This window comes from Jaculus jaculus, chromosome 8, assembly GCF_020740685.1.
Source record: "Jaculus jaculus isolate mJacJac1 chromosome 8, mJacJac1.mat.Y.cur, whole genome shotgun sequence".
NCBI lineage: Eukaryota > Metazoa > Chordata > Mammalia > Rodentia > Dipodidae > Jaculus > Jaculus jaculus.
This window is the reverse complement of record NC_059109.1, coordinates 43498396-43525433: the sequence shown is the minus strand read 5'-3', so window position 1 is coordinate 43525433 and position 27038 is coordinate 43498396. Positions and strand designations below refer to the sequence as shown.

The 27038-nt window shown below is 45.2% G+C and overlaps 1 protein-coding gene across 2 annotated transcripts in view; it reads right to left on the bottom strand.

Moving 5' to 3' along the window:
• The window catches only part of Pamr1 (peptidase domain containing associated with muscle regeneration 1), a 96551-nt gene extending 73603 nt beyond the window's left edge, over nucleotides 1-22948 (bottom strand). Inside the window, exon 1 of one of the 2 annotated variants that reach the window (XM_045157508.1) lies at nucleotides 22764-22948. In XM_045157508.1, coding sequence (XP_045013443.1) covers nucleotides 22764-22836 — 73 coding nt within the window. In that variant the 5' untranslated portion in view covers nucleotides 22837-22948. The remainder of the gene's footprint in view (nucleotides 1-22763) is intronic. The other variant, XM_004660805.3, reaches the window with a different exon arrangement.
• Nucleotides 22949-27038: the final 4090 nt, after the last annotated feature.

Below are 27038 nucleotides of genomic sequence, written 5' to 3'. Positions count from 1 at the left end.
GCTTGATAATGGATTCTAGATATGATCCGAAAGCCAGTGACAAAAGAATAGATAAGGTGGACTTTGTTGCTCAAACACTTTGCGAATCAAAGGACATTATCAAGAAAGTGAAAAGTCAACCCACGAAATGGAAAATACTGTCAAGTTGTATATCTGATAAAGTTTAACAGTCAGAGCTTTAAGAACATCCTCCTACATCTCAACCATAAAGAGACAAATAAACTGATTTAAATCATGGGAAAATAACCTAAATGGGCATTCCTCAAAAATCAAGTTATAAATGTCAGCAAGCATATAAAAAATGCTCAACAACACAAAGCAATTAGGAAATAAAAATCAAAACCACAACATGATACCACGATCAGGATTGCTACCATCTGTATTTTAAAAGGAAACCATGTTGGCAAAGGTATAGAGGAATTAGAACCTCACACATTCCTGCTAAGAACATGACGCCATGCAGCTGCTGTAGGGGGCAGTTCCTCAAAAAGCAAACAGAATTATTACAAGCAACTCTATTCCAAGGTACAATCTAAAACCTGAAAACAGCATCTCAAAGATACTTTTATTCTAGGCTGGAGAAGATGGCCCAGCAGATAAATGTCCTTGCTTGCAGGGCCTGACAACCTAGGTTCAATTCCCCAGTACTCACATAAGCCAGATGAACAACGTGGCACATGTGCCTAGAGTGTGTTTGCAGTGGCAAGAGGTCCTGGTGTGCCCATTTTCTCTCTCTCCTTGCAAATAAATATTTAAAAGATACTTTTGGGCTGGAGGGATGACTTAGCAGTTAAGGTGTCTGTCTGCAAAGCCAAAGGACCCAGGTTCTATTCCCCAGGACCCATGTTAGCCAGATGCACAAGGGGGCACATGTGTCTGGAGTTCGTTTGCAGTGACTAGAGGCCCTGGCACACCCATTCTCTCTCTCTCCCCCTCTTCTCTTTCTCTCTGTCAAATAAATAAATAAATTTTTTTTTAAAAAAGATACTGTTATTCCAATATTCATTCACAACAGCCAAAAGGTAAGAACATGCCAACTGTCCCTCAAGAGATGGATGAGCACACAGCTCCAGTACAGGTGCGTATGGAGTATCATTCACTGTGACAAGGAACGAAGTGTTTACATGTGCTACACCACTCATGACCTGGAAAGCATTATGCCACATCCAAGAAGCCAGGCACAAAAAGGCAAATATTGTCTTGCTCTTTAGATGAAATGCCTATAACAGGTAACTTCATAGCAACAGAGAACAGAGAGGAAGTTACCAAGAATACGGGGAGAGCTGGCAGAGTTATTGCTTAATAGAGTTTCTATTTGGGGCAATGAAAAGTTTGGGAATTAGATGCAATGTATGTACAACAGTGTGAATGGGATGAATGTCACTGGCCTGCACACTTAAAGTGGGAAAAATGGCAAGTGCTGAGTTCATTTGTGCATATATATACGAACATACACACACAATTCTTATTCTTTCTTCTTTTGTTTGTTCGTTCGTTTTTCAAGGTAGTGTCTTGCTCTAGGCCAGGCTAACCTGGAATTTACTATGTATATAGACTCAGGCTGGCCTCAAACTCACAGAAATCTTAACTACCTCTGCCTCCAGGATGCTGGGGTTAAATGTGTGTACCACCACACCCAGCAAAGACAGAGAGATAGAGGAGAAAGAGAGAGAGAGAGAGAATGGGTGCACCAGGGCCTCTAGCCACTGAAACTAAACTCCAGATGCATGTGCCACCCTGTGCATCTGGCTTTACATGGGCACTCGGGAATTGAACTCCAGTCATTAGGCTCTACAAGCAAGTGCATTAACCACTGAATCATCTCACCAGCCCCTCACACACTATATTTTTATTTAATTTTTTAATGTTTTATTTTTAGAGAGAGAAAGACAGAGAGAGAGAATTGGTGCACCAGGGTCTCAGCCACTGCAATTGAACGCCAAACACTTGTGCCACCTAGTGGGCATGTGCAACATTGCCCTTGCCTTACCTTTGTAAGTCTGGCTTATGTGGGATCTGGATAGTTGAACATGGGTTCTTAGACTTCACAAGCAAGTGCCTTAACCACTAAACCATCTCTCCAGCCCCTCACACATATTTTTTATTGTTAAAAAGATAGGGATTGGCTGGGCATGATGGCACATGCTTTTAATCCCAAAACTCAGGAGGCAGAGGTAGGAAAATCGCTGTGAGTTCGAGGCATCCTCAGACTACATAGTGAATTCCAGGTCTACCTGGGCTAGAGCAAGACTCTACTTCAAAAAGAGAGAGAGAGAGAGAGAGAGAGAGAAAGGAAGGAAGGAAGAAAAGGAGAGAGAAAGAAATAGGAACTGGAGAGAAAGAAAAAACTAAATTGGAGCCAGATGTGTCTGTTTGGAATTCTTTCCCAGCTGATAACTGGGTAAATGACCTTAGCTAACGTATTTCACCCTCTCAGCCTCAGTTTTCTGCCCAGTAAAGTAATCAATTTTATCCAACTCTTGTCTATGGAAAGAACTAGACAAGATAATATACTTAAGGAGCTTAATACAGTTCCGGGTGTATTATAAGCATCTGATAAATAATAGTTTAAAGAGAAGAACGGTAAGGGAGAAAAAAAAGTATACACTTCTCACACACCATTTTTATTTGTTTTTGAGGTAGGGTCTCACTATAGTCCAGGCTGACCAGGAATTTACTATGCAGTCTCAGGCTAGCCTCAAACTCATGATGATCCTCCTACCTCTGCCTTCCAAATGCTCGGATTAAAGGCATGCACCACCATGCCTGGCAGATCTTTTTTTTTTTTTTAAGTATGTATCATGTTGGTTTCTTGTTCAAAACTGTTCAACCCTGCCCAAGTCTATTGAAACCACTGCACAGCTTCTGCGTCGGATGGGCTCAGCTCCTGGCATCTAGAGACACTTTATGTTCCAGCCATGGTACCCGCTAGCAGTGGTAGACCTGTTCCCACTCTCACTGCCCAGCCCTGTGCCCTGCCTTGGCTCCTGCTTCCAGCAACAGATTCACGGCTGCCCTGGAAAGAGACCATAGTCCCATCCCTCGCCCTGACAAGACCAGCTTCGGCTTTGACAGACCCAACCCCATAGAGAGCTAAGGGCTGTTGCTTCTGCCTTCATGATCTTTTGGCTGACGTCCCATGACCTGGCAAAGGTTTAGAGCCTTCTCATTGCTAGGCCTGAACACCCAACCAGAAGCAGCTTATGGAAGGAAAGGGTTTATTTCGGCTTACGTCTATCGACAAAGTCTGCCACGGTGGGGTAAACATGGCAGGACCAGACAGCCCTGGTCACATCTTCACATTGACAGGAAGGGAGTAGAAAGAGCACCAAGGAGGGTTGGGCTACAAAACCTCAAGACACCCCCAGTGGCACGCTCCCTCCAGCAAGACTTAACCTCCTAACGGTTCCATAAACTTCCCCAAGAGAACCACCAACTAGACATCAAGTATTCAAACGCAGAGTCTCTGGGGGAACATTTCACATCCAAGCCACCACCAGATGTAACACATGCAGGTTACATGTGTTGTACTTCTGGCTGGTCTCCCATAGTCACTGAAAACTCAGATGTGGCACTCACATTTTTATTTCCAGCAAGACCCACGCTAGGTCAGCATCCTGCCACTGCTAATAACTTTCTTTTCCATTTGAGCTGTCACTTCTGCTTTTGAGTTGTCACTCCCATGTGAATAAAACCCTCTTTTATTTGTTCACCATTTCATGTCTGTCCACTTCTTTCTTCGTGGTGGAAAGACAGGAACCCAAAGGAAAAATTGGCTATCACACTGACAGCCTCCTTTTAATCCAACAATTAATTCCCTGAAATACTTTCACTGGCACATCTCTACTTCAGTGAGTAAAGCCACCTCTGCCCTGTTAGCCTATTATATTAACTTCACAGGAATGATCCTGCCCAGCCTCAGGAAATGACCCCAGGAGAACCTGGCAGCATGGGTTTTGCAGATTCATTTAAGAATCCTTGGATGGCAGAAGGGTACTGGGTAGTCCAGGGGTGACTGATGCAATCATAAGAATCTTCTATGGGGGAATCAGAGGGTCAAAGTCAGCAAAGGAGATGAACAGATGAACAGCAGAGTTTGAAGTGATGAGATTTGACAGTATAAGCAGGCATCATGATGCAGGAATGTGGCAGCCTCTTAGACTGGAAAAGGTAGGACAATGTATCCTTCCAGGAGCCCCCACAAATAATGCTACCCTACCAGCACCCTTACTTAGCCTATAAGATGCATTCTAGGCTTATCTGTCCTCCAGAAGTGGACAGCAACTGATGTGCCCCTTGTTTCAAGCCAACAAATGTGTAGTGATTTGTTTGATCATCAATAGAAGACTAACTCACTGTCTTCTTGGAGACAGGCTTCCCCACAGGTAGCCGCTAAACTGCCCTGTTTTTATCCCCCCCCCCCCCACCGCCCGGGTATACTGCCAAGAGCATGGTCAAACTGATGAATTCATGCTTTCATTCCAGAGCAGGTACCGAGTGTCAGCTATGTCCCAGGATGCAGGCTGGCTGTCGAACTCAACAGAGAAAAACAGACACCGTCCCTGACCTTGAGGAACTCACATTGAAGTAAGAGGAGCAGCCATGGGTCAAATGACCCTGCAAGATCACAATCTGTGGTAGGAGCAACTTGGGAGAATACATGGTCAGAAAGTTAAATCTAGAGACCTCACAGGATTAGTGATGTTAAAATCACAAAAAGAAACTGATCTACTTGTAGGGAGGTGATGGATGGAAGTGATGATCTCAAAGGTTTCCTGAAGGTCTTGTTTCCTTGTGGTCTGGCAAGCCCACCACCCTTCTGACTCCCTCAGCTTCAACGGAGATAAAGAAAACTCTGAAATAGATGTGTTAAAAAAAACAAGTAGCTAAGAGGCCGGGGATATTTCTCAGTGGTTAAACATGCTTGCTTGCAAAACCTGTCAACTGGGGTTCAGTTCTCATGCACCCATGTAAAGATAGATGTAAAGCAGTGTATGCATCCTGAGTTCATTTTCAGTGGCCAGAGATTCTGGTAGGCACACACACACATGTATTTACATAAATAAATAGATATTTTAAGTTACAAAAGAAAGAAGTACATGCATGACATATCCAAGGAGAATTAAAACTGACCAGTTAAGGGGATTTAGAAGTTCAATAAGCAGACAAGAATAATCACCAGGGGTTTTTTTGCTCTTCCTTTGCTAGAGTTGCATTTTGGGAAAGGGCACTGTAGCAGTCAGCAATCAGCTCCATGTTGCTGGGATGAACGTCTTATCCAGACAAAGTTTATGGCGGAGGATTTATTTCCAGCTTACAAATCAAGGGCAGAAGAGGCTGCTCCCTTTCACAGATCCAAACAGTGAGTAAAAAACCAACCAGCAAAAAGACAGGGCCCCACCAGAGTTCAAACATCTTTGCATACCTTTGGGCTGGCAATCAGGTTCTCCCCAAACACACCTTAGGGCAGGACCCCAGGATCTGGCCCCGGGAACACCTCTTCCCGCCAGGTTCCTGGAGATCCAAGTTACAAGCTTTAATAAAACACCTAAGTCTATGGGGAACATACATTCAAACTACCACAGGCACAATGGCCATTTGGCCTTAGCTGTACAAATTCAGGGAATATCAATACTGCACAAAGGGCCAGCTCTGAAACCCAAGATTGAGAGAATTGGCAGCAGAAGTTAGTGAATGCTTTCTGATAAAAATTAAAGCACTTCAGTATTTCCATTACCAGAAATCCTTTATATCCATTCTGCAATTTCATCTTGAATGACCCAGTAAAGTTGATATCACATCAACTTTTAAGGTAACATCTTCCACTCCAACTTAACTATGGAAGAGTTGGCCTTACTTACAGGAGCAGAGAGAAATGCCAGCGTATCTTGCATAAGGAATTCCTTCTGAAGGGAAAGGCAGTATTCAAGCATCTAGGCATGGCTGGTGGGAGGGAAGCCAGCTTGCTACTAAGGGGAACTATTCCTGCAGTCAAGTAAATTTCACTTTGCACCCCACATTTAATAAAGAGTTGGATGCTTCCAGTTAACAAATGAAGTGCAAAGGCTTTCCCCAGGGATAAAGTGACAAACAGACAAAGGTCCACAGTTTGCCACCTGGATAAACCTAAACCAACCAAAGCCCACCCTCTGGCTGTGACCTCACAGCAGAACCAAACTTTCAGGGTTCTGGTCTACCCAAACATCCACCTATTACTAATTCTTCTATTGGGTAAAGTATTTGTTGTTGTTGTTTGTTATAAAACACTTAAGACTTCATTTTTCAAGTAGTTGTAGATTCATGAAAAATTCAGTGGAAGGAAGTCTGGGATATTGGTTTGGTGGATAAAGTGCTCTTTGTGTAAGCATGGGGACCTGAATTTAGATCCCTAGTACCCGTGTAAAATGCTGGCCATGGGGACACATGCCTGTAATCCCAGGGTTTGGAATCTTGGGCTTGTTGACTAGCTAGTCTACTTTGATTCAGCAAGAGAGCCCTGGCCTCCACATGAACATGCCTTCTTCTCCTCACACACATCTGTGCCTCCACCACACACATACACACCCCATATCACACATGTACAATGTGGTTTTTCTTGAGGCAAGTCCAACAGACTGCTTTTTTTTTATGCAAGAGTGAGAGAGAGAAATAATTGGCGCACCAGAGCCTCCAGCCATTGCAATCAAACTCCAGACATATGTGCTCCCTTGTGCGCAAGTGCGACCTTGCATGCTTGCGTCATGGTGCATCTGGCTGTCGTAGGACCTGGAGAGTCAAAAGTGAGTCCTTAGGCTTTGCAGGCAAGCGCCTTCACTGCTAAGCCATCTCTCCAGTCCCACAATATGTTTTGAAGCACAGTGGAAAGTACAGAGATCTCCATCTATAGCCTGCCCCATGCCTGCACGCCCTCCCCCACTTATAAAGACTCCTCACCAGAGTGGTGATGTATTACAATTAATGAATAATCACCCAAAGTCCATTGTTTACCTCAGGGTTCACTCTTGGTGGTAGACAGATCTCCCCAACCCTACAATGTGGTACTTGTTAGTACCAATATGAAGCAAAATGGCTCCTTTTTAAAGCTTGAGCCTTGGTGGGGGACAGCTGATGTTTTCCTCTGGCTGCTACAGGTGAGCACACAGGGCGCCACGTCAGCCATCAGCCCTACATGTGTGTACACCACACACACTACACATTTTAAAAACTGGCTGAATGCATATACTATGCTTACCAAACTGCCCAGGAAGCACTTCTCTTAATGTTCATACCTATATGTTAATAATGTTCTCACTTTTGGTTAGAGAAGATTTTCTTTTCAGATAGTGGTGACCTTGGCATGGCTCAGAAGTCACCATGGTGCTAAGAAGTGACAGGAGTGCTCAGCACTGAAACATCTGCATCACATCTTCCAAGGCTCAAGGTCCATTGTAGAAGAGGTAGCAGAAAGAATGTAAGAGACAAAAAAGGTTAGGACTCCTTACAATGTGCTCCTCCAGATACAAAATGGCCTGGATGTCCATGACCTCACAGTGCCTGACACTACCTACACAAGACCATCATAATAGGAGGAAAAGATCATGACATCAAAATTAAAGAGAGACTAATTTAGATGGACAGTGTAATTTCAAAAGGGAAAGTGGGGGGAAAGAGGGAAGTATCACAGGTTATTGTCTACAATTATGGAAGTTTTCAATAAAAAAGTTAATTTTTAAAAAGCAGAGTTAATGAATATCAAGCTTATTTTTGGCCTCATCCTCTTGGTCCAGTTCTCGCCATGTTGATGTTCAGAAGCAGCTGTCCTGTGTCTCCCACGCAGGTAGGAAGTCCAGCCCGGGTGCTTCAAGAATCATTTTGAAGAACTGAAGTCACTTCACATCTCAGTGCTGTCTTACCAGGGAGAACCCCAAGGCAATCAACACGTGGCTGGCCAATTGGCACAGCTTCCACCTACTTGGTGAAATCAACAGATAAGTCAGTTAGCTGTCATCACTTTTGAAACCATCGTCATTCTGCATCCACTTCAACTGTCCTGGAATATGCTAGACGTTGGTTTGATTGCCAGCCAGCCCTGACCCGTTTCTATGCTGATGAGATGAAGGAACCCCTCCTCCACAGTGGGGGATTACTTACCCACGCAGAAGGCAAAAGAGTAATTACGCTGCCTTAACATGGCCTTCAAGAACAAGGTTTGCAACATCCAATATTAAAGACATGCTTAGACATGATGGCCACTAAGATCATCTGAAAGACTGAGGTTCTATATACAAACAAGGGTTAGCCTGTTTCATATCTGACTGAGGCATCATTGGTTAGAGCAACTACCCAGAGCCAAGACCACCCCAGAAGGTGGTAAAGAAAGGTGCCTTTATCGTGAACTGGCACCTCCCCCTAGACAGCAGAAGCTGCCTTGGAGTAAATCAGAACCCCCAGAACCCTCCCATGTAGCCTAATTCAATTAAAATTTCTAAGGGTTCTTTTTTAAACTGTATTGCATTTTATAAATCTTCTAAGAGCAGCAGAAGAAGAAGAAAAAAAAGGATGCAGGAATTAGTGAGCCATGCCAGTTAGCTTCAGCTCCTGACTCAGCTTTCCCCTTCTCACAGCTCCTCTCCTCCTCTCTGTTAGCAAGATAATGACTACTAGAAATCCACATACATACACACCCTTGGGTATCAGGATTTTCACTGAGATCCCTGGAAATCTGTTGTCTAAGACCATGTACATTGGGAAAGGGGATATGAGGAGCAAAAGTCACTTTGCCATTGGCTTTTCCCCCTCATTATTAGCACATGGCTCTATGCTGTGGCTCTGCACTGAGCTCCCTTCACACCCTTTGGCCCAGTACTTCCTATCTAAGTCTGTTTTCAGTTGCTGTAGCAAAATACTTGAGCCTGGATATTATAAAGAATAATGAGGTTGGGTGTAGTGGTGCATGCCTTTAATCCCAACACTCGGGAGGCAGAGGTAGGAGGATTGCTGAGAGTTTGAGGCCAACCTGAGAATACATAGTGAATTCCAGGTCAGCCTGAGCTAGAGCAAGACCTTACCTCAAAAAACAAAAAACAAAACAAAACAAAAAACAGAATAATGAGGGCTAGAATAATGGCTCAGCAATTAAGGCACTTGTTGGGGAAGCCTAAGGACCCAGGTTTGATTCCCAGGACCCACATAAGCCAGGTGCACAAGGTGTCACATATGTCTGGAGTTTGTTTGCAGTGGCTGGAGACCCTAGTGCATCCATTCTCTCTCTCCCCCAAATAAATTAGTAAATAATATTTTTAAAAATAAAAAAGAAGCCAGGCGTGGTGGCACACACCTTTAATCCCAGCACTCGGGAGGCAGAGGTAGGAGGATTGCTGTGAGTTCAAGGCCATCCTGAGGCTACATAGTGAATTTCAGGTCAGCCTGGGCTACAGTGAGACCTGACCTCAAAAAACAAAACAAAACAAAACGAAAAAAAGACTTATTTATCTCATTGCTCTGGGCTTGAAAGTGTGAGAGCACAATGTTAGAATCTATAAGCATCCAGTGCTGCCTTCTTGCTGTATCACATGACAGAGGGCATCAAGGAGTCAGGCAGCATAAGTAAGCCAGAGAAAACTCACTTTTATAACAAAGGCACACCTTCTAAAACCCGTTAATCCATGACAGGACCAATACATTCATGTGTGGAGTCTTCATGATCCAACCAATTTCCAAAACTCCTACTTCCAATTAACATAGGAATTTAGGGATGAGGTTTCCAACACATGAAATTTGGGGAACACATTCAAACCATACCATCTTTTGTTTATGTGCCTTTTTACTGAACAAATGTTACCTCCTGTTGTTTCTCTTTGGAAATGAGAATCCCATGTCCGTAGCCCAGAGGAACAAAACTGAAGGTCTCAAATCTTGAAGGATCTCTCAGTTGCCATTATCCTCAACAACTGTATGTGGAAATCCTTGAAGGACAGCTGCTTCTGGGTTATTTTGAATGTGAGAATATAAGCTGTACCAATTTTATTTTTACTAGTATTGGTTACTTAAAAAAAAAAAAGAAGTTGAATAATGTAGCTAAAAGCACTTGGCAATAGGACCCAGTAAATACTGTATCAACCAAAGAATTAGAATGGATATGCTAAAAACAGTAAAACAAGCTATGCCTTAGATCTCCAACCTGGATCTCTCTAGACCTAGGCATTCTACAAATTACTCTAGCTATTCCTAATCTTCTACACTTCAAAGTCCTCTGGATCTGGATACATCAGGGCTACTGTAGAGTCTACCAAAAACTACCTCATGGCCAAGACCTTCCAGAGTTAGTGTTACTGGCATTTATCCAAGGTCACCAATGTCAGCAGGAGCAGGTTTTCTTTCCACTAAAGGTGGCTGACCAGCAACAGAATCAAGTGAATGGGGATAACAAGCAAGGGTGATGGTTTATATTGATTGCCAATTTGACAGGACTTAGAATCACTTACGAGGGACTCTCAATTAGGTTGGCCTTTAGGCATTCCAGGGAGGGATCACTTTGATTAGGTTGAGATGGGAAGATTCACCTTAACTGTGAGTGGCACCTTTCTATGGGCTAGAATCCTAAACTATACAAAAGGAGACAGCTGGCCGGGCACCAGCATCCCTGTTTCAAGCTCCTGACACCATGCCTTTCCTGCTATGATGAAGTGTAACCTTGAACTGTAGCTAGAATAAACTCTTTCGCCCTTAAACTGATAAACTGATACAGGTACTTTGCCCTAGCAAAGGTAACTAATATGGAAAGGGCTGGAAATTTGAGATCACAATGGTAAGTTTGATCAGTTCCTAAGCCCTTGGACTCATGGCAACTTCAGTCAGCCTAGCTCTCATTACAGTTAGCTCCCCCAGCTCTGCAAGCTGTGACAAGATGGAGGAGAACTTCTTTAACTAAGGATGTCTGGCTAACTCCTTCCTTGGAACAGACATGAGCCACAGCTCATCTTCAGACTGCTAAGAGGGCATCAATGTCTGGATTGCAACATTATTGTCCCAGCACCGCCTCTTATGCTAAACATTGCCTGATGAACCCTTTCAAGAACTTGCCAATCACTGTTTCATACAGACATTAAGGTACAGCGTGTGAAAGGCCTTTCTTCTAAAGCTGGAAAACCAAGAGCAGTGAGCAAGTCTCAAGAAATAAAATATGGTGAGGCTCTCAGGATTTTCTTTCCTGACAAGGTCAAGAATGAGCAGCACGAGACTATGGACAGATAAAATGAGCCCCAAGGGGACCGTGTAAGTGCCCTGCTGCTGTAGATGAACGCATTGCTCACTGCTGCTTTACCATGGCCCGAGAAACCTGCACTGCTGGACCAATAAAATGAGACAGTGGGGAAGTAGACTTGTCTTTCCTAAGGACTCCTTATCCACCAGGCAATGTGTTAAATATTTTAAATGGTCTCATTTCATACTTTCAATTAGCCTGAAATGTAGATAGAACTAACCTCAGTCTGGAGGTGATAGGCCACATAAGAAAGATAAAACAGACCTAGTACAGGAAACTAACTGTAAACAGTGGAGCCAGGATTTGATCCTGATGTGTATTTTGGACCATAAGACACTTCTCTGTGCATACATATACAACACATAGACATGAATATATGCGTATTTACAACTCCACTTGTATTCTTCTGTATATATGAGAAGAGAAATATACCCATATCAAGATATCTACATTAAAGATGAACATGGGCGGAGGAAATGGCTTGGTGGTTAAAGATAATTTCGCTTTTTTTCTTAACGTTTTTTGTTCATTTTTATTTATTTATTTGAGAGTGACAGAGAGAAAGAGAGAAAGAGGCAGATAGAGAGAGAATGGGCACGCCAGGGCTTCCAGCCACTGCAAATGAACTCCAGACACATGCGTCCCCTTGTGCATCTGGCTAACGTGGGTCCTGGGGAATCAAGTCTTGAACCGGGGTCCTTAGGCTTCACAGGCAAGCGCTTAACTGCTAAGCCATCTCTCCAACCCAAAGATGCTTTCTTTAAAAGACTGCTGGCTCTGGTCCAATTGCCCAGTAAAGGTAGATGCACAAAGTGGCACCTGCATCTGGAAATTATTTGTAGCAGCACGTGGCCTTGGCATGCCCATACTCACTCTTTCTCTCAAATAAATAAAAATATTTTCTAAAATAAAAGAGTAAAGATGAATCTAATACACATGGCTAATAGGGGCTGAGTTTTTACTGAGGAGATCATGGGTTCCCCAGTCGACTTAGACAGAATGGCTTTTATAGGAACAGCTCTTTCCATTCCTTACCCATGGCCACTATAGTCATTCTCTCTGAAATAAGTTTGGACAGAGAGAGGAGGGATGAGATGCTAGGGCCAAGACCAAAATCATGTTGCATGACAACAAGGGCAATGATTTCTAAAGGCAGAAAACAAGGTTGCAGAAACAGCAAAGAAAGGGTCGATGAACAGATCAAATATACAAGCCCTCTCTATGGGATATACTGCCAGTGTAAACAGCCAGACCACTACTGGGTTGTGGAAGTTACTGTCACAGTCGTGGAGGTCTATCAGAAATGACAAAGGACATAGCATGACATTAGAGATAAGTCCCAGAAGGAGGGACAGACCTATGACCCAGTGCTCACAGGGACTAAAAGGAGGCTCACATATCTCCTTGTTCTTGAAGGGGAGGGACATCTCATTGAGAAGTCGAGTCACCACTTACCTCTCCTCAGAACTACAAAATCACTATGAGCATTCATGAATCAGTTTCACATCTCAGCTTGCCCCATGAGCCCAGGCCAATTCCATTGCTTAAAGCAACTTGAATATGGGAAATGAGTTTTTCAATGACCTATGCATCTTGGTGCCTGCAGGAGTTTTCTTACAGTAACATGGGTACATCATCTGTAGGGTACTTTCAATGTCTCAGTATTGAGTGGCAAGGATGTCAGATTTTCTGCCCATAACTCTCAGCAACAGTCTGGAGAGAAGCCCCCATTTTACAGACTTTCAACCCTTTCCTCTGTAATGGTGAGATAGTCATCAATGTTTTGCTTGCTATGAGTGAGAAACCAAAGGTTTTAAAACTATATTGGAAGCCAGGCACGGTGGTGCACGCCTTTAATCTCAGCACTCTGGAGGCAGAGGTAGGATGATCGCCATGAGTTTGAGGCCACCCTGACACTACATAGTCAGCCTGGGCCAGAGTGAGACCCTACCTCTAAAAATCAAAAAATAAATAAAAGAAAAGAAATAAGGAAATAAATCTGTATTGGACAGTATAAGATGTTATGTCCAAAGGCTCTGTGGTCAAACAATTTTGTAATATGTATATTATGGCTTTCTTTTTTAAAAAAAAATATTTTTATATATTTGACAGAGAGAAAAGGGGAGAGAGGGAGAAAGAGAGAAAGAGAGAATGGGTGTGCCAGGGCCTCCATTCACTGCAAATTAACTCCAGACACATGAGCCACCTTGTACATCTGGCTAACATGGGTCCTGAGGAAATGAACCTGGGTCCCTTGGCTTTGCAGGCAAATGCTTTACTGCTAAGCCAGCTCTCTAGTCCTATTATGGCTTTCTTTGTGTAAATCTATAGCATGTTTTATGTACTGTCCACATTTCCCACACTCATTTCCTTTATAACATCTCTTGGGATTTGAAATCCATCAAACCCATTTTAGGAGGGAAATGCTAGGATGAGCCCTAAGTTCTCTGAATGTATTGCAATGCCTTAAGGAATGGGACTTTGTCTTGCTCATAGTGGTGTCCTATGCCTGGTGTCTGACAAGCACTTGATAAAGATTACAGAATGAGGCACATGTGATTCTCAGAGTGAAAGCTATGTGTGACAAAGACCAATGTTAGAATCTTCTCTTTCTTCTTTTGGATGTGATTTTCTAGAGTCTCCATTGTGCAGTGTGGGCAGCCTATTAGGTCCATGTCTTAGTCAGGGTTCTCTCGAGGAACAAAATTGATAGAATGAATTGTACTAAAAGGGGAAAATTGGTTGGATTAGTTTATGGCAGTTCAACAACAGCAGTCTGCAGGCTTGAGAATCAAGGAACCTGCTAGTTGCTCAGTCCACGTGGCTGGATGCCTCAGCAGTTCCCATGCAACAATGGAAGCCTGAAGTCTTCCTGGAGACCTGCTGGTCTTCAGTCCACATGGGGAGACTGAGGAAGCTTGGCTTCCCTGCCCAACAGGATAGAGGTACATGCAAGTGGAGTGCTCACCAGCAAGCAGCACCTGGCCTCGGCATCCAGGTAGGAGGAAGGAACTCTTTTCTCCCAGAGCTTCCTTGTGCAAAGCCCCCACTCTGGGGAAAGGGTTCACTTGGGGGAAAGGACTTCCTCCTCCAGTCAATCCTTCCTGGAAACAACATTAGAGACCCAGCCAAGAGGAATGTTTGTGGATTCCTAATCTGATCAAGTTGACAACACAACTTCACCATCACAGTCTACTACAACTGTGTTTATTTAGGATTGTATATCATTCCCACAAGAGCTTGGGACACTTGCCCATCCTATGCTCACACTGGGTGAGCCAGTTTTCCCAGAAGGGTGGCTGGGCATCTTTTAGTGGCCAAAGCCAGGCCCAGAAGTTCTGAACAAAGATTCTTTATTATTAACCAAGTTGTCTTGTGTTTGATGTTAGAATAGCCAAGGATATGTTAGAAACTTGGGGATAGAGGGCTTCAGCTAGAAGCTAAGTTCAGGCACCTTGTCCTAGGACACTTGATGTTTGTATAGACAATCCCCCCTCCACAAATTTACTGTTACTTCCTCAGGAGGGGTCTCACGATGCAGGGGGTTCATTGGTTCATGAGATCTTTTGAAGTAAATGGAAGTGAAATTGGATTTGAGAATGAATCCCTTAGTAGCTCAGCATCCTCCAAGAATTCATTTGGTTGAAGGAAGCTAGGCCAAGATGTCTCCTTCTACTCAGTGCTTTTGCATCAAAGCAGTCGTGATGTTTTTAATCGGACTTAAATCCAGGGTATGTGGACGAGCACTGCGTCTCCCCATGAGCTCAAGTTGGCTGAATGTCTTCCGCTCTCTGTTCTGGCAACCTCAGCAACCCTGGTTTTTCAATCACAAAACCAACTGACCAGACTTGTACTTACACAGGACCTATGCTGCCAAACCACTAACAGAGCCCTCTGAGGCAGCCAGAACCGCAGCTAGGGCAGTGATGAAACCGCCAACACTGAAGGAAGTAAAGAACTTATCCAACTCCAGGGAATGGGTGACAGACATCAGTGTCTTCGTTGGCTGTCCAGTCAAAAGGGGCACATTGCTCCTGCCTATGACATAAGGCCCAGGCCAATGGTGTCTGACAGGCAGTAGATCCTCAGTGTTGAATTGGTTAAAACCTACCCTGGTATTAATGGAAGAGGATCGAGTCTGCATCTTCTGTTATACCCATCAACTATGTTATTCCAAAATAAAAGACACTTCCCCCATTCATCCTAGGCCTGTTCTTCTCATCCCCTGGCTTACAATGGATGAAGTTGGCAGGACAAACCCCTAAGGAAGCAGCAGGGCTAAGGAGCATCAGGGCCAGTTTTGAACCATGCCTCACCCTCAGTTCTGTTCCTCTGCAAACACACATGATGTGGATTATGAAAGCTGATCATAGGACAGAGCCATTTCCACTTCCATGTGTAATCAGAGCAAGACCTGTGGCACTGTGGACAGCCGTCTAGGAAACTAGCTGGCTTGGCAATCTGTTCAGCACTCTTATCTCCTCTGCGGAGTGGCTCCTTGGAGGATCCATGCGGTCCCAATGGAGGAGCGGTCTCTGTCCTTCTACTCCCCCTCCGCAGAGGTAAGCAGATGGTCTCACTTGGGTCAGGGTGAACACTTGAAACATCAGGGGTAACCAGTCCTCCTCACTAACTCTAAGGTCTTGTATCATTTGGCCAGAGCATATCCAGAAGCCTCACCACAATTGGACCTGCTGCATACTGAGGTACTGTTTTGAAACATTTCAGGGTGGGCGTTAGGTGGAGTCAGACTGCATTCAAAACACACACCCAACACCACCCTGGGCATGGACAGAAACAGTCTAAGTGCCTTTGTGCATGAACGGGGCCTCATAATACTAATACCTCCTAGGTTTGTTGTAAGTATTAAGTAAACATACTTTATGTGGAGAAGAAAGCATAGAATTTATCACAAGTCAGTAGTCAGTAATTACTCATTGAGATTTAAGTTCCTGTGTGTAATATGATAGAAGCCCAATTCAACGATGCCTCCACCTTTAGTATTTCTGTCACCAGGGTGAAGAATTTGATGTGGAACCTCCTGTCTATACTACTCTCAGCCCACATGGACTGCCACTCTGTCTCATGGGTAAGTGCAACCTGGATAGGTGGAAAGGGTGGATTTGGGTACAGGAAATAAGCTACACTGATTTAGAGAGAGAAACACTCCAGGCAGCTCTAATTGTCTGTCTGTTTACAGGTATGAAGGCTGGTTTGTCCTACTTTTTTATTGTAACTTATTTCTGTCCATTATGCATCTACAGCTTTGGGCCAGATCTTATGATGGCTGACAAATACAATTCCTAAAATACGAACTTGGCTTGGAATCTAGTAGACTTTCTGCCACTGATCTGGTAGCATTTGACATGCCAACTGCTGGGTTCTTTGTTCTGGAATTTTGAAACTGGAAAACATAAACACTGCATTTCTTTTCCCTTGAAAATGAAGAGGAAAAGGAAGCCAGGTGCTTGTGACTTCCAAATACCCCATGGAGTATTTGGAAGTCCTTGGACAGCTTCTTCCCTGTGTGAGAGAAAGGGGGCACAACCTTCTTTATTTAGTGTGGAAGTGGTACTTTTCCTTAATCTGTACACGCCTCAGATCAACTGCAACTTCTAGAGTTGGCCTTGGGGGAGGCAGGTAGAAAAGCGGCTTCTTGGGCTGGGCGTGGTGGCACACACCTTTAATCCCAGCACTCAGGAGACAGAGGCAGGAGGACTGCCATAAATTTGAGGCCACCTGAGACAACATAGTGAATTCTGAGTTAGAGTAAGACCCTACATTGAAGGAAAAAAAAAAAAGGAAGGAAGAAAGAAAGAAAAAGAAAGAAAGAAAGAAAGAAAGAAAGAAAGAAAGAAAGAAAGAAAGAAAAGAAAAGAAAAGAAAAGAAAAGAAAAGAAAAGAAAAGAAAAGAAAAGAAAAGAAAAGAAAAGAAAAGAAAAGAAAAGAAAAGAAAAGAAAAGTGTTCTCTTGTCAGATTGGCCACCCCAAATGGGGCCATTAGAAATAATTTTCTGACTTAAGGCTAGTCATTACTGCCCCACCTCTGCCCCATCCCCAAAACTACTGTCTCATCCAGTTCTGTCTTGCCAGTGTAATCTGTTATAGACAACATCAAGTTAAACCCACACTTCATGTCAGGGATGGTCTAAAGGCTTTCCCAAGACTTCTGAGTACTCATAAGGGTCTTACTTACTTTAATGTACCTTGTTCTGAAGTTTGGGGCCCAAAAGTTTTCTTTCACTGCTTATTGACATAAGCATAGTACCCAACCATATACCCAATTTCTACCATGACCTTAGGATCAACGGTCATTCATGAGAGAAAGAAAGAAAGAGAGAATCACCTCCCATGAAACATGTATGTTAAAACATATTCATAAGCTGGGAATGTGGCCTGCCTAGAAGGTACACGGCTCTAGGTTTGATCTCCACACAACATTTGAAAAAACATTGGTGTGGTAGCCCATGCCTCCCTCCCTCTCTCCATTCTGTTCTTTCCTTCTCAAAAAATGTAGATCAAGAAGCCACTTGTGGGTCTGTGGGGACAGCTTAGTTGGTAAAGCGTTTGCATTGCAAGCATAAGGACCTGAGTTCAATTTCCAGTACCCGTGGGGGATCCTGGGAGCCCACTGGATAGCTAATCTAGCCTAGTTGATGAGCTCCAGGCCAATGAGAGATCTGGTCTTACTAACAGGTGGCTGGCATACCCGAGGGAGACATCCAAGATGTCACGCACAGACTGTGCGTCCCACAAACGTAGACCACTGTACAAACATACAAACATGCACACACAAACAAACAAGCCCAGTGCCAGTAGCAAGTAGAAGATTTAAGAAGGTGGGGTACGCACAGAGGGTCCAGATTAGCTCAAGGCATTCAGATGCAAGCATCTCTGAGCCCTGTGTGACACTAAGTGCGGGTCATGTGGCCTGTGAGCTGCCATTTGTAGCCCTGGCTCTGCAGCCCTCCTCTGTGCTCCAGCGTGCTGAGTCAGAGCCACAGCGCCCTCCAAACAGGAGAGTCAAGGGCTCTCTCCCCTGTTTATGTGTGTCCTGCTCTTTGCCATGTGTGCAAGTGTAAGGAAGCCAGGTAACAGGTGAACAAGGGTTCAGAAATTACCTATAGTTCGCCATAGGCTCCACCAATTTGCATGTGAAGGTATTTGCTTTTATTTTTATTTAGGTAGAAGTTACTTGTTTTGTTTCTGGGGCAAAATACCTGATCTTTCAAAAGCAGCTTATGGAAGAAAAGGATTTGCTTGCAGCTAACAGTTTTGAGGGGAAGTTTCATCATGGTGGGGAAAGTAGGGCAGGAGCAGCCAGCCAGGAGTCGTATCGTCCCTTCAGCAGGGAGTAAGGAGCAAGACCTAGCGAGCTAAGTGTAGCAAGGGGGTGGACTAGTTAACTTCAAGGCCGTCCTCAGTGGCACACAAGGTGCCACCTCTCAAAGGTTCCACAGCCTCCCGGAACAGCAGCACCAACTGCAGATTAAGTATTCAAACAGATGAGGCTGTGGCAGACATTACACATTCAAACCACCACAATTTATTTTTGAGACAGAGTCTCCGCACACAGCCAAAGATAGCTTCAAACTGGCAAGCCTCCCACTTCCACCTCACAAGCACTGTGATTATAGGCATTCATGGCCCACTATGCCCAGCAATTTTTTTTTATTGTGAGAAAGTATATGTAACATAAACTTACCTTTCTGCCCATCTCGTCAAGTACATTCACATTGTACAACCATCACCAACATACATCTCCAGGACATATTCACTACATCAAACTGAAATTCTACACTCATTACACAATATCATCCCATTCCCTCCTCCCTGAGGCCCCTTGGGGCCATCATATTACTTTTTTCTTTTAGGAGTTTGACAGTCCATGGTACCTCATGTGAATGGAATCACATATTTGTTATTTTGTATCTAGCTTCTTTCACTAAGGGTTTGTTGTAGTTATAGGACAAACGCCTGACCAGAAGCAGCTTGTGGGAGGAAAGGGTTTATTTCAGGCTTGCAGAATCCAGGGAAGCACCATCAAAGGTGGAAGAGGCTGGCTTACTTCCATAAATCCAAGAGGAGGGACACCACCGCCAACAGCCAGGGCTCCCTGAACATACCTTTGGGCTGGACTACGAATCCCCCTCCCTCCCTACCTCAAGTGACAGACCCTTCCTTCAGCAGGCTGCTGGAAACACAAGCTATAATCTTGATCAAAAATACCTCAGGCTACTGGAGACATACATTCACATTCAAACTGCAACAGGGTTCATCCACATTGTTGGATATAACAGAGGTTTCTCCATTTTTAAAAGTGAATATTGCATTGTACATGTCTAGTGAATTTTGTTTATCTAATGGTGGACATTTAAGTTGTTACCACCTTTTGAATTTGAAGAGTTACACTGCTTGGAACATTGGTGTCTATATATCTATTTTAGCCTCTGCTTTCAGCTCCAATATGCATACATCACAAATTGATAATTCCACTAGTAATATAGACCAAATGAAAATGTTATGTTTGATTATTTGAATAGCAGTGCCTATGAGTCATTGAGCACATCACAGGACTTCTCCCAACCTCATCTATAAAACAGAGACAGTAAAAAGCATCTATGTTACAGTGGTCTGACAGTTACCACACATAAAGCATGGACTTCAAGACTGAGCTCAAAAGGGTGTCCTGAATATGAGCTAGATGTCACTGTCCTAATGAAACCTAAGACTAATCTCACTGTCCTCAGAAACCTGACTCCACCTAAAATGACCACTAAAACCACTCACACAACTCCAAAATCCATGATCCCACCATGAAGTTATTTTCCTGTTGGGATGCCAGGAGGCCCTCAGTGTAGATGTTAGGGGAACACCCTCTCCGGGATCCTCACAGAAATCCACCCCAGCCAAGAAGCCCAATTTCCATAGCCCTCCTTGGAATGTGCTAACACATCCCATCAGAAACTACCTTCTCAGTTTTCTTGCCACTCCTTCTCTCTAACTTGCCTTTCACATTCCCTTCCTCGGCTGCCTGCTTCTACCCACTGAATAGCTGTGTTTCCAATTATCTTCCCCACTTGCACTTGTATTCATTCCCCACAAGCTAGCGTCTGTTGGAAGTGACACTTGTGAAGTGATCCATATCAAGGTTTCATTTCCCAAGAGCCCCGTATTTTAAATGAGGTTTTCCTCTTAGGCACAGTCCTGCTGGCAGTGCTCCTGCTATTTGGGGGAGTCAGTGGAGTTGGGTTTCCCCCGCGTGTGCTGTTTATGTTAGCTTTATCACTTGGCCCCATGTTTGGGTTCTGGTCTTCCAACATGTGTCACATGTCAGTGAGCAACAACCTCTCAGGCCATCCCAGTGGATGTTTACATTTCAGATACTCTTTTTAGAAAAGCAATTAGAGGAAATGTTCCTCCAAGTGTTTCTTGACTGGGTAGGGAGTGGACTCATTCCATGCACAAAGAAATATTTTCCTTCTCCACTCATCTTCTGTCTTGAACAGCTGAAGGATCCGTGTTAGACACATGAAGTTGCCGTCTGCTTCAGTCAGCAACTTGGCTGCCTGTGAACCACACACCCTCCCCCTTAGCTTTTCCATTGCAAAAGGTAAAAGAGATTCTCAGGTCAGCAAGAAATACATTTGTCAGACCCTGGGCAGCAGAGCTTTGTTTCCTAATATTTTGTTTGTTCCTTTGATTGTTTTCTGAGGTAGGGTCTCACTCTAGCTCAGGCTGACCTGGAATTCACTATGTAATCTCAGGGTGGCCTTGAACTTTTGGTAGTCCTCCTACCTCTGCCTCCCGAGTGAGTGCTGGGATTAAAGGCGTGGACCACCACACCCAGCTTGTTTTCTAATTTTTTAGAGTAGCTCTGTCTCACCTGCCACATTACAGAAACAGAGCAAGGGAGCATAGGTGCTAGCTAGATGGGGACCTGACAGTGTTGAGCCCTGGGGTCACCACACCCTGGAGGTTTGAGGCCTGGAGGCAAGGATGGGGTGGGGAGGAGTCTTACTGTAGACTCCTCAACTCATCCTGATGGGTTATCAGCACCCTCTTCAAAGGGCTTCTTCATTTTTGTTTTTGTTTTTCTCCAGCTAAGGCCGACCTGGAACTCACTGCTGGAACTCACTCAGTAGTCCCAGTTGGCCTCAAACTCACAGGACCCTCCAACCTCTGCTCCCGCCACGCCAGGTTCTTCGGTTGATGTCTCTGGGCTGCTCCAGATACTTCAGGCAAAATTCGAACGAGATGTGCTCACCCTCTTTAAGCAAGCCATAGAGCCTCATCCCAGGGCCCAGACACCCTCGGGAGTGAGTCACAGAGAAAGATTTAACGGGCAACAGGCAGGTTCCAGGTAATTGGAAATCATTAACCGAAGTTGGGGGACAGGAAGGTCTCGTGTTTCTCGGGCTTCTTTGTTGACTTAAGGAAGTCCTTTCAGACCATGTTCCTCTCTTCCTCAGCAGTTACTCACCCAGCACTGTGAAAGACCCCACTCAGATCTCTTTCCCAGACACCTGACAGCCCCAAGGGTGGCAGCAGATCACCCTCCTGTCAGGTAAAGCATAAGGGGACAGGCAGCCAGCACAGAAGGGACGCAGGAGAGGCTCACAGGCACCCTGCTCCTGGGCAGAGCTTCCCCTTTTGGGAAATCTCAGCCTGGCTTAACTGATGCGGGTCTCTCCCTCACCTGACACTTCCCCCTTCCAGCCTCATTGCCTCCCACTTCGTCCCTCCAACCTCACCTCCTCACACCTCTCACCTCACTCCACCTCACCTCCTCAGCCCTCTAGCCACCTAAGACAGGGATCCCGGCTGAGACCTGCCATTCCCTCGCTCCTGGTCTGTTCCCACTGAATCAAAAGGCAGCCTGGAGCCCACGTCTCAGCCATACTGCCTCCAGGAGCCCAATTGACCTGGGAATTGTGACTCGCATATATGGCATGTGAAAAACAAAACCAGGACTCTTTCAAAACAAAACAAACACTGCAACTCCACAAGCAGCATGCCCTTTTACCATGGGCCCTCTTTTCATTCTCATCCTTCCCAGAATTGTATATGCCACTGAGTGGGCAGAGCTCCTAGGTTGGGGATCTGCGGAAGGGTTTGCATATAAGATTTCACCAAGCAGAGTTCGCCGGAGGGTTGTCCATCACAATTGCTTTTCACCCCCTTTTTTTTCTCTCTCTCTCTCTCTGGCTCACCTCCCCACGGGAGTGCTTTCTGGATGAAACTTTGCTTTGCAAATCCGAAGCAGTAACTCAGGCTTTAACGCTCAGCTTACTATAAATTTAAATAAACAAATAAATCCCTCGACCCCTTCCTGAGACAGTTCATGTCCCAAAATTAGGAATGACACAGCCTTGTCCCATCCCACAGGGAGGACAGCAAGCGTTCCATAACCACCAGCCAAGCGCCCAAGGTTACCACGGGGAACACCCCTGTCCCGCTCCCCATCAACCCCCAGAAGGAGACAGCCGCTCCCCCCCCCCCCCAAAGCAACTCACAGCACCTCTTGGCAAGGACGAGATGAGGAGGAGCTGCAGGAACGTGAGTCCCAACTGCGCCCAGCGGTCCAGCTCCATCGTTCCCGGTGCCCAAGTGACTGCGGAGCCCGCGGAGGGACGCGCTGGGCAGGCGGCTCTTGCAGGGACCTCCCCAGCCCCAGCTGAGCGGGAGCTCGGGTTTCAGCTGAGCCTGGCTCTCCCCCCACCCTCAGCCAGGGGAACCACCTTCAGTCAAGGCGCCAAGGCGACGTCAGTCCAAACCTCTCCACTGGATTCCTTAACCCTTGCTGGGGCTCCGAGGTGTAGCCACGCCCTGAGATCGCGGGGAAGAGGATGGGGTTGGAGGCGGGGCTGTGGGGCCACTCAGGTGAGGCCTTGAGAGGTGCTCAAGGTGCCCATGCAAGCAGCCTCCACTTCCACCGCGGGAGGTGAAACTGGAAGTTCAACTGTCAGTCTGGGATGGGAGGTTGAGGTGAGAGTTGGCTGTGCTTTCTCTGAAGAGTGGCTTGGGAAATTGGTGATGGGGGATAAGGAAGACCACTGTACCTCTCCTCTCAACCTCTCAGCACTTCTCTACCTCCAAGCTGTTCTCTCCTCTCCTCTCCTCTTAACTCTCCTCTCCTCTCCTCTCCTCTCCTCTCCTCTCCTCTCCTCTCCTCTCCTCTCCTCTTCTCTTAACTCTCCTCTCCTCTCCTCTCCTCTCCTCCCCTCCCCTCTCCTCTCCTCTCCTCTCCTCTCCTCTCCTCTTTTCAGCCTCTCAGCTCTTCTCTACCTCCAAGCTCTCTCTCTCGTCTCTTCTCTTGTCTCTCTCTTCTCAACCCCCCCCCCTCTCTCTCTCCCTCTCTCCCCCTCTGTCTTTCTCTATTTCCTCACCCTGGGAAAATTCCTCATCTTCCCACAGGGCCCATGAGAGTTCGACCTTAACTAAATTTACAAGATCAGAGCAAGTATTCAAACCACAGACTCCAGGATCCAGAGGCTGTAGCTCTAGTAGCTGCGCTGTATAATTTCTGAATATGGACTTAAATTTTTCCTTTAGCCATCATAATCAAGAGGTACAATGGGTAGCATTTTTCTACAGGTTGTGGATACAGAACGATAGATTCTGACATTAGATGATTTGCACAAGATCACTTGCTGGAAGTGGCAAAGCAAGATACATCCAAGTCGAATGTAGAACTGGGGCTCTGGGTTATGCCTGCCCTAGTCTGCGTTGTCAGATGACAGAGCAGAGTTAGGAGACGTGGGTGGTCATTCCAGACCAGGGCTAGTGAGAAAGGGTGGCTCTGCATTCATGGAGGGTCGTGGGGGAGGACTTTCTATGAGGAAGGTTGAAGCTGGTCCATGCTACTGGGAACTCTGCTGTCTAGCTTGTCATTAATCTGGGTTTATACACTTCCTACGGCTAGGGAACCTGTAAAGGCACTCTGAATCGGATGTTGTACAAAAGAGTAAATGCATGTACGTGGAGAATCTAAAGCAGTGATCAAATAGCTAATCCTTTGTGGAACATCACAATAAATCCTGAGCTGGGAGAGGACCAGGGAAACTGTGACAATCACATAGAAAAGTGAGTAGATCACCTGAGGACATATACCTAAACCGAATGTCTGTTTTCCTATACAGGTTTAGCTTCATCTGTTCCCATTACATCAATTCTAAGTTCTCATATTGGTAGAACTAATATTGTCCTAAATCAGGGTTTCCCCACATGCACCACTGGGGAGTTTCCTGGAAGAAGAGGTTTTTAGGGGAACTTTGAACCTCTCAAAATTATATACAATATTTTGCCTACCACTTTACTAGCCTTCTTGGAAATCTCACCTGAAAACTCTCAACATTCTAGACTCACTGGTCTTCATAAGGCGAGTTTGAAAACCCGACCAATTATTTTTTGGATTTGAGGAAAGTGGTATAGCACATATAAGCAATTGCTGAGTATAAGCTGTCAACAGCACAGTGCATTGTTGCAAGATCATTATGCTACACACTACACACACACACACACACACACACACATTTCTGGGATGGGGAGATAGCTCAGACAATAAAGTACTTGCTTTGCAAGCACAAAGATCTGAGTTCAATCTCCAGAACCTATGTTAAAAAAAAAAAAAAAAGAAGAAGAAGAAGCCGGGTGTGGTGGCACATGCCTTTAATCCCAGCATTCGGGAGGCAGAGGTAGGAGGATCATGGTGAGTTCAAGGCCACCCTGAGACTTGCTCTGGGCCATGCTGCCTAATGCTGTCTCTCAGTGGGTCCTGTATGACCTGTGTACATCTGGGCATGTGGCTTTAGCTATGGTGACCTTAGTTTCCTCGTCTGCTGAGTGGGGGAAATAAACACAGGGCTAGGATAAAGAGCTCCAAACAGTGCCTAAAATATAAGTATTCAGGAGATATTAGTTATTTCCATGTTGCTAACCTCCTCCCCTCCCCCTCAACACTGCAGGGAGGAATGAACATCAAGAAAGGCTATGAAGGGACGGGATAGAGTGGCATGCTGGGAAGGAGGAATGGGTAGGTGGGATTACAAATTTTCTCCTTATAATTAGGACTCAGGATTCAACAATCAGTTTGTAGAAGATGGAGTCAGTCTACCCAATCAATTAGAATGTCATAATCTCCACGAATTTCCACATGAAAGGATGAGGTACCCTAACAAGACCTGTCTCCTTTTCAGTGCCACCAGAGGCCAGTTGCCCAAGGACACACAAGGCCCAACCACAGAGAGGGCTGTCTATGTGAATGCCAACAGTTCCACAATTTCCAGGCTATAATTTCTACAAATCAGCAGCTGAGCCCCAACCACACACTGGAAAAGCCAGGGGAAGAGGGGCTGAGGGAAGAGCTCTGCAAATGGAGAGAGGCTTCCCAGACTTCTGGTAAATGAGTTTTGGTTTTCATCCATGGCACAAAACCCAAAGTTCAAGTGAACCAGGGCCACAGATGGAAAAGAGAGAGAGAGAGTGCATTGCGGACAGATAAAGGGCTTTTCCACCAGAACCTGCAGTGACTGGTCCAACCATGTACATCTCCAGGCCCACTGAATGCCTGTTCACCTACACAGCAGGCAGCTATGTTCTGCCCCCAGCTCTGGCCTCCTCCATTCTCTTTCCACTGGGAGCCAGGGAAGGGCTAGGTCTGCGCTTCCGTCTCTGGCCACATTCTTCGGGCTCAATGTCATTTGTGCCAATTGCTGAAAGCTTCCCTGTTTCATAGTGCTTGTTTTCCTGAATCACCTGAGGAGACCTGCTCTTGTCTTCCAAATGTATATTTTAAATGCCAATTAAAAATAAAGGTAGGGGGTGCTGGAGGGATTGCTTAGTGGTTAAGGTGTTTGCCTGAAAAGCCAAAGCACCCAGGTTCGATTCCCCAGGACCCATGTAAGCCAGATGCACAAGGTGGCACATGCGTCTGGAGTTCGTATACAGTAGCTAGAAGCCCTGGTGTGCCCATTCCCTCTCTCTCTCTCTCTATCTCTATCTCTCTCTGCCTCTTTCTCTCTTACTCTTTCAAATAAATAAACAAGTAAATAAAAATTAATAAAAACAAAGGTGGGCATAGTGGTGTACCCTTTAACCCAGCACTCACTGGAGAGGCATGGGTAAGAGGATTGCTGTGAGTTCAAGGGCAGCCGGAGACTACATAGTGAACTCAAGGTCAGTCTGGGATAGCACAAGACCCTACTTTTAAAGACCAAAAACATAAGTAAGTAAGTTAAAAAAAAATAGTTGTCTATTTAAAAGAAAGAAACTGAAGTGGGGGCTGGGGAGATAGCTCAGCAGTTAAAGGTGCTTGCTTGCAAGCCTGCTGGTCTGGCTTCAATTTTCAGCACCCATGTAAAGCCAGATACAAAGTGGCACATAGGTCTCTGATCTCAACATGTCTACAGGGATGAGCTTAGGGGTGTTATAGCCAGCTCCCCCTTGCCAGAACTTGACTCAGTCTGCTGCTGCTGCTGTCCACTTGCTGTGGCCAAGGTAATGTCCATCCTCTGCTCATGACATGCCTTTCCTCTGCCATCATAGGGCTTCTCCTCAAGACCAAAAAAAAAAAAAAAATCCTCCCATCAGCTGCTGTGGATCAGGTGCCATACCCCAGCAATGAGAAGGGAACTACAACAGTTGACTGTTACTGTTCTTCTCTATGAACATCTCATGATAGAACTTTCAAAACAGCCATTCAGGGCTGGAGAGCTGGCCTAGCGGTTAAGGTGTTTGCCTGCAAAGCCAAAGGATCTGGGTTCAATTCACCAGGACCCACGTAAGCCAGATGCAC